Source organism: Myotis brandtii, unplaced genomic scaffold (assembly GCF_000412655.1).
Source record: "Myotis brandtii unplaced genomic scaffold, ASM41265v1 scaffold411, whole genome shotgun sequence".
In the NCBI taxonomy this organism is placed as follows: Eukaryota; Metazoa; Chordata; class Mammalia; order Chiroptera; family Vespertilionidae; genus Myotis; species Myotis brandtii.
The window spans coordinates 755,029-763,413 of NW_005365804.1; the positions used below are offsets into that span (position 1 = coordinate 755,029).

Genomic DNA, 8,385 nt, shown 5'->3' on the forward strand with positions numbered 1-8,385 from the left:
ATTCTTTATTTTTTTTAAGCGAGAGAGAGAGAGAGAGAGAGAGAGAGAGAGAGAAAGAAACATCGATGCGGGAGAGACACATGGATCTGTTGCCTCCTGCATGCACTAGAGCAGAACTGAATCCGAAACTTAGGCATATGCCCTGACAGGGAATCGAACCCGAGACCTTCTGGTGCAAGGGATGACACTCCAACCAACTGAGCCACCTCGGCCAGGACCCCATTCACCTTTATGTTAACGAAAGTGACCCAGGGCTTCCCAAGGGCCGGGCGTGGAGCTATAAGTGCCTGGCGGAGGAGCCTATGAGCAGCTACTCACATCCATGTCCCTGTTCATGGAAAACGTGAAGGGCTCCCTCGACAGGAGGGAAGGGTGGGGCTCAGAGAGGCCGAGCCACAGGCCACACGGTGTGGAATCTATGAGCGTGGACCCACAGCTTTTCCTTGCAGGGAGGGGAAGGGTGCCAGGCGTCACCACCACAAGAACGTAGGGGGTAGCCCTAGCCGGTGTGGCTCAGTGGACAGAGTGTCGGCCTGTGGACCAAAAGATCCCGGGTTCGATTCCGGTCAAGGGCACGTACCTTGGTTGCAGGCTCCTCCTTGGCCCAGGCCCTGGTCAGGGCTCGTGCCGGAGGCAACCAATTGATGTGTTTCTCTCACATCGATGTTTCTCTCTGTCTTTCCCTCTTTCTTCCACTTTCAATGGAAGTAAAGGGTAGAAATAACTCTGGAATCTAACCCGAGGCCTCATGGGACAAAATAACCACCTCAGGTGCTTCGGTCCCACTGCCCCTGGAGGCACCCTGTTGGTGACACGTGCCCTCAAACCTCAGAGCTGGCGCAGAAAAGACAGAGAAGCTGGGGACCAGGAAAGGCCCAGCAGGTGGGGAAGCGCTGTGCCCTGCTAGACCCAGCACTGCCCCGCGGGTACCCTCCTGGGCCTCCCGGAACCAGGGGTGAAGTTCAGCCTCATCCCCTGATCGCTGTGTGCCCTTGGCCCAGTGAATTAACCTTTCTGTGCCTCAGTGGTCTCATTAGTGAAATGGGGATAATACTTCTCAAGAGCATCCCAGGCAGCCGATCGATGTTTCCCTTTCACATCGATGTTGCTCTCTCTCTTCCTCTCCCTTTTTCTCTCTCTCTCTCAAAATCAATAAAAATATATTAAAATTTTAAAAAAGAGCCTCCCGGCCGCAAAGACAGACAGAGCCGCAGCGAGGCTGGCTGGGTGTCAGTCGCACTGGACACCCCCCAGGAGGGGACTAGGCTCCCAGGTGGCTCCCTGGAGGGTCAGGGGGGCAAGACCGGAGGGAAGACACGCGGTTCCCTTCTTGGCCACGAGGGGGCGACTCACCAGCTCGGCGGCGTCCAGGCCCCGGAGCAGCGGCTTCTCCTCGGGGAACCTCAGCTCCTGCAGCCCGGCCATGGTCACGTCGTGGAGCAGGAGCCCTGGGAGGGGGGAGGACGAGGTTGGGGTTGCTGCGGCGGGGCGCCCGGTCCCTGCCCTGACGCTCCCAGCACGAGCCCGGGCTGCGGCAGGAGCCAGGGCCCCACCTCCGGCTCCATCCCCGGTCCCCAAGCGTGGGCCCAGCGCTGCACCTCGCAGGGCAGCAAGGCTCCTTCTGCAGGGCTCCCTGCTTGGCTCTGGATGTCACGGTAGTATTTGTTCTCTTAAAAGTTAAAACATGTTTCACCCTAACCGGTTTGGCTCAGTGGATAGAGCATCGGCCTGCGTACTCAAGGGTCCCGGGTTCGATTCCGGTCAGGGGCATGTGCCGCCCGGGTGAGGGGTGTGCAGGAAGCAGCTGATGGATGTTTCTAACTCTCTATTCCTCTCTCTTCCTCTCTGTGAAAAATCTCTTAAAAGTTAAAACATGTTTCACCCTAACCAGTTTGGCTCAGTGGATAGAGCATCGGCCTGCGGACTGAAAGGTCCGGGGTCAATTCCCGTCAAGGGCACGTACCTCGGTTGCAGGCTCCTCCCTGGCGGGGGCCCTGGGCATGCATAAAAAACTAACATTGCCCCCAGGCGTGGCTCAGTGGTTTGAGCGTCCATCTTTGAACCAGGAGGTTATGGATCAATTCCTGGTCAGGACACATGCCAGGGTTGCAGGCCTGATCCCCAGAGATGGGGGGCGGGGAGCATGCTGGAGGCAGCCGATCAAGGATTCTCTCTCATCATTGCTGTTTTTATTTTCCTCTCTGAAATCAATAAAAATATATTTGAACAAATTAACATTGGCCAATAAATACGTGAGAAAACATGAAAGCTCACTAGAAGTTAAAGAAAAGCAGATGAGAACCAGACCCCGTATTTTGGCCAGTGGCCCTGGCAGTCTGCAGTGCTGGCTGAGGTGTTCTGAAGCCGGCACTTTGCTTATATTGCTCGTGGGCGTATAAAAGGATACATCTTGCCGGAGGGCAGCTTTGCAGGATGAATTACAATTATTTAAAAGCTTCATACTCTCGGACTCAGCAATCCTCTCCCTGGGAGAAATTTCTTAAGGAGCCCAGAGAGGGACCTAATGATTTGATCTGTAGGAACGCTCACCACAGCACCATTTATGAAATGAGAGGAAAACGGGAAGACTCGAGGTGTCCAGGAATAGGGAATTAGGACAAACGACGGGTCAGCGACTTTTTTACTAACGGGAAAATGCTGTGTCACAATAAACAGAAAAGGCAATGATAAAACATACAATCTTATCCAAATGACGAGAAATAAAGGGTGTCCCAAAATTCACGCAAGAAGTAATTTTGATAGAAAACACAGGTTTATAATTAAAAATTGTAAATTTTTTATTGATTCATAAAGTATACAGTATAGGGTTATGTATGGAATAGCACATCGGGTAAATGGCCTCCACGGCTTTGCTGGCACATATGCAAAGCTGCGGTCTTCATTGGTCTTCATTGTCCCTGCTCCTGGGCCATAATTGGTACTTGGTAATGCTTATCAAATTGAAGGGATTGAAATCAAAGGGCAACAGATATTAGAATCTGATTCAATAAACCAAGTAAAATTAGGCTTTTATTTTTTGTTGTTGTTGTTGTTGTTAATGCTCACGCAAAATTCAAATCTTGCGTGAGTTTTGGGACACCCTTTACAAACAGCCCCACAGAAAAGCCTGGGAGGATGTATATCCTCACGTTAACGGGCATTATCTCCGGTGGAAGACTGAACACGGCGGCCTGGGATCTGAAATCAGGGACAAACAACATTAAAAAAAAAAAAAAAAGCAAGACCTAGTCAGTTTTGCCCAATGGTTAGAGCGTTGGCTCGAGGACTGAAGGGTAACGGGTTCGATTCCAGTCAAGAGCACGTATTTCTGTTGCAGGCCTGGTTGGTCCAAACACACACCCCGTTCCCCTGCCACATCCCACCCCTGCCCACCCCGCTGCGTTGGCTTCTCCCTGTGGGAGGCCCAGGGACTGGGCAGTAGGCCCAGTGGTTGCCTGGGGCCCGGGGAGGGGACCCATTTCTGAGGCAGGGCTGTCGCGAGACCAGGCTGCAGCTCCAGGCCTTCTCTGGGCTTCCTCCCTCCGCCAGAAGCTCGGAGCCTCAGCTCTCCGGAGCGGTACAAAGATGACGCCTCAATGCCTCGACCCCGCGAGTCCAGTTTGGAGTTGGCATATGCGGATGCTGGGCTGGGAGCTGCTGGTCACCAGCCTCCTGGAAGGAGGAGAGCGGGGGAGCCCCCGGGAGAGCCTCACCCCCAGAGGCCAGGCCGGGAGGCCCGTGCCCACCCAGGCCCCAGGTCCCTGCATCCCCATGCCATGCCCCAGCGTCTGGTTCCCAGTGGTTTCCTGGGAAACCAGTTAACACAACCCAGATGGGCGGTATTTTTAGCAAGGCAGCCTCCCTCCCCTCGCCCCCACCCCTTTCTCTTCCAGCCTTTCTGAGGGCTGCTCACTCAGCCAGCCATCTGGGTGGGGGGCTAGCAGAAGGGTCCCGCCCTGGAAAACACTGCCCCCATTAGGACTTTTTAGCCGCCAGCCTCCCCGAGCACCCAGTTCCATTACCTGCCGGCAGCACTGGGGTGTCCCCGTCCTCACCCAGGCCTGTTCTGAAACCACCCAGGAGACCATGCCCCCAAGGACGGTGCTATGTTTAGGGCTGAGAGGGCCGTGGAGGGACAGACGGCCAGTGATGGAGGGCGGAGGGGAAGAGGGCTGGAGAGAACCTCAGAATCCAGAGAACTGGGAATGGCTCAGCCCATGGAAAACAGGCAGCCGGGGCCCAGCAGGTGGGGATGTGGGGTTCTGGGTACCTGGGGCTCACAGGAACAGAGGCCAGGGCGGACGTTCCCACGGGGGGAGGGGCAGAGAAGTTTCTCCCTAGGGAAGTTATGATTTAAAAAGAGTCACTATTGCCTGCCGGCCCCATGTGGCTCAGTGGTTGAGCGTCGACCTATGAACCAGGAGGTCACGGTTTGATTCCCGGGGTCAGGACACATGCCCGAGGTTGCGGGCTTGATCCCCCGTGGGGTGTATAGGAGGCAGCTGATCCATGATTCTCTCTCATCATTGCTGTTTCAATCTCTCTCTGCCTCTCCCTTCCTCTCTGAAATCAATAAGAATATATTTAAAAAGAAAAAATATATGAGTATACTAATATACATACTTCTCTATCTATCCATTTGTATGTATCATAAAATCTGGAATTTATACTGATCCTTTTTTTTTTTTGCAGATTTATAACTTTATTTGACAATCAGCAGTTAGTTCTCAGCCACATGAACTGTGTAGATTTTTGGAAGTGGTGGCAGGTACATCGGTGACCAACATACAGAGCTGGTTCGGGGAATCTTCATCCTCATCTCGTTTTCTGGACAACGGCACCTGGATAGCGAACGGGACCTTTCTTATTCCTTTGGATCGGGCAGCTTTGTTGAGTCCGGTGGCAATGCGCCCACCTGGGGTTCCCATTTCCTCGAGGGCAAATCCGGGTTCTCTGGGTCCCGCTGGGCACACTTCCTGACCCCCACTCCCGGACGCGCGTGTGCGTGGAGATGGCGTGTCCTGTGCTCACCACCTCGCGGACGGCACAACAGCCCTTCTTCCTCTCGCCAGGCCGCCTTGCGGGAGCCACTCTGCCGGGCCGGGTTGGAAAGAAACGAGCCGTCCTGATACCTTTCAATCCATTCCGCACCACACCGTGCAGTCTAACTCCCCTCTTTCCTTATTTGTGATTTCTTCTCCCAGGATGAGAAGCGTGGCTCTCAGTCTCTGTGATACTTTTGCTGATTTGTTCATCCCGTGTAGACACACACTGTCATTTCAGAACTGCTACTCGCAGAATGAGGGATTCAGAACTTTTTGGGACTCTACTTTTTTTTTGTACTTGACCCTTTCAGACTTAGACCCAGATTTTAAAAAGCATTTACCACTCTTGTGAATTCTTTTTTTAAAAAAATATATTTTATTGATTTTTTACAGAGAGGAAGGGAGAGGGATAGAGAGTCAGAAACATCGATGAGAGAGAAACATCGACCAGCTGCCTCCTACACACCTCCTACTGGGGATGTGCCCGCAACCAAGATACATGCCCTTGACCTGAATCGAACCTGGGACCCTTCAGTCCACAGGCCGACGCTCTATCCACTGAGCCAAACCAGTTAGGGCTCTTGTGAATTCTTTAAAAGGAAAATATAAGTGAAGTAAGTGGTTTAAGGTATCCTAAAGCCTCCTCACACGGCAGGGGGGCGAGGGGTTCTGAATTCCTCTGTCTGGAGGTCGCTGCTGCCTGTGTTTTTCCACGCAATCCCGGCTCCTCTGACACCAAGACCTTTGGCTGTGAAGCATTTCCCGAGTCGCCCCTACTGTGCGCTTCTTCAGAATTCCCATGGAGTGGCTTCATCAGAACCCCAGCACTGGCCACTTCCCCCTACACATCTGCTACTTTTCAGTTTTCAAAAAATAAAACTTGGTCCTAAGTGGTTTGGCTCAGTGGATAGAGCATTAGCCTTCGGACTGAAGGGTCCCAGGTTCGATTCTGGTCAAGGGCATGTACCTGGGTTGCGGGCACATCCCCAGTAGGGGATGTGTAGGAGGCAGCTGATCGATGTTTCTCTCTCATTGATGTTTCGAACTCTCTATCCCTCTCCCTTCCTCTCTGTAAAAAATCAATAAATTATATTTAAATAAAAAAATAAAACTTGAATTTCATGTAATACACGCTCACTGGAAAAATCAGAAAAACAGAAAAGCAAAAAGAAGTGAAAAGCACATAGAATCCTATGAACCAGAGAAAACCACTGTTAACATTTTTTAATTATCTCCTTTGACTCCTTTTCCAGTGCTAATCTATACACTGAAAAAGATAAAAAACAAAACACGTTTTTAAAAAAATATATATTTTATTGATTTTTACAGAAAGGAAGGGAGAGGGATAGAGAGTTAGAAACATTGATCAGCTGCCTTCTGCACACCCCCTACTGGGGATCAAGCCTGAAACCAAGGCACATGCCCTTGATGGGAATTGAACTCGGGACCCTTCAGTTTGTGGGCCAACACTCTGTCCACTGAGCCAAACCACTTAGGGCAACAAGACTCTGTTTGGAAACATCGTTTAGACCCTGGTTCACATTCCAGCCGCTGCTGGCCATCTGTGTGACTTTTAGCCAGCTGCTTAACCTCTCTGGGCCTCACTTTCCTTATCTGTAAAAGGAGGAAATGATCGAACACACCTCACAGGTGGTTATGATGGTGAGCGACTACGTAGAAAGCACTCTGGACTGTGCCTGGCCATGGCAGATGCCATGTAAGCGCGAGCCGTCACCACCATCATTACGGCATTATTATTACATAAGGGGACATCTGTTCAGGTGAATAAATACCTTCGGCAGCAAAATTCGCAGCTGCCGGGGGTTCCCTGATGTGAATGCACGGGAATCTACAGGGTGTACCAAAAAACGTATACACACTGTAACAGCTGCTAGCTCCATCTTGAAAATGAAATGTACTTTAATAAACACCGCCTTTATAATTGTTCAGAGTGTGTGTGTATACATTTTGGGGGGACACCCTATATTTAACCTCCTCTAGGAGGTTATTATTTCCAGTTTTTCTTTTTCTTCTATTAACTACAGGATAGCCATCCTTGAACAAATACCTCTCTCTCTCTCTCTCTCTCTCTCTCTATATATATATATATATATACACCTCTAAAAATATATAAACACCTTAATATATATTTTTTATTGATTTCAGAGAGGAAGGGAGAGGGAGACAGAGAGAGAAATATCAATGATGAGAGAGAATCATTGATCAGTTACCTCCTGCTCGTCCCCTACTGGGAATGGAGTCCACAACCCGGGCATGTGCCCTGACCGGGAATCGAACCGTGACCTCCTGGTTCATAGGTCGACCCTCAACCATCTTTATTTGTTCCTAAAAATCTAACTGCTGAGACACAGACCACACATTTATAAAGAGGGGAGACGAAACCCGAGAGGTGCCCCCCACCCCGGGCTCAGCCCTGGCCCGGTGTGTCACCTGAGCTATCTCAGCGAGCCCCTCCACCTCTCCCAGGGAGGGCTCAGCAGTTCCACCTCGAAGACGAGAAAACTGGTCAGAGAGGTGAAGCCACCTGTCTGACACCACACAGGTGGCCAGCGGTGGGCTGGGGCTTGAACCCAGATCTGTGGGCGGGGGACGGGGACAGGAAGGAGCTGAAGGGGGGGTGGGGAAGCTGCAAAAACCACAGATGGGACTGAGGAGATGCCCTGTTTCCCAGGGCAACTGCGGTCAATGACAGGGGTGGCTTATCCTCTCTGTGCCTCCTTTTCCTCATCTGTAAAAAGGAGGAAATAATATACACACCTCGCAGGTTGCTATGAGGGCGTAGAGCAGTGGTTCTCAACCTTCCTAACGCCGAGACCCTTTAATATAGTTCCTCATGTTGTGACCCAACCATAAAATTATTTTCGTTGCTACTTCATCACTGTAATGTTGCTACTGTTATGAATCATAATGTAAATATCTGATATGCAGGATGGTCTTAGGCGACCCCTGTGAAAGGGTCGTTCGACCGCCAAAGGGGTCGCGACCCACAGCCCCCAAAGGGGTCACGACCCACAGGTTGAGAACCGCTGGCGTAGAGAGTCTGCTGGAACCTGTCTGCTGAGGGAGGAAGGGCCCTGAGCCCTGTACCCAGAAGATGAGGGTCCCCACACTGAAGGGGACCCCAAAGCCTGGCACACCACTGGAGCCCTGCACAGCCTCCTGAGAGCACCCCCCCCCAGCCCTCTGTGGCTGGGAGAGCAGGAGGGGGACCCAGGAGTCCAGTCCCGCATGCAAGGCTCCCCAAACCCATGTGGTTGGAAACACTTCCCTCAGGGATTAGCAAGTTGGGCAGCCGGGGCTGCACCCCCCACCCCCTTAC

At 51.7% G+C, this 8,385-nt stretch overlaps 1 protein-coding gene across 2 annotated transcripts in view; it reads right to left on the reverse strand.

The window, feature by feature from the left end:
* NDRG4 (NDRG family member 4) overlaps positions 1–8,385 on the reverse strand; it is a 28,921-nt gene that overhangs the window by 17,634 nt on the left and 2,902 nt on the right. For both annotated transcript variants that reach the window (XM_014545537.1, XM_014545536.1), the window contains one exon: positions 1,354–1,448. In XM_014545537.1, coding sequence (XP_014401023.1) covers positions 1,354–1,425 — 72 coding nt within the window. In that variant the 5' untranslated portion in view covers positions 1,426–1,448. Of the gene's footprint in view, positions 1–1,353; positions 1,449–8,385 lie in introns of those variants that run through there.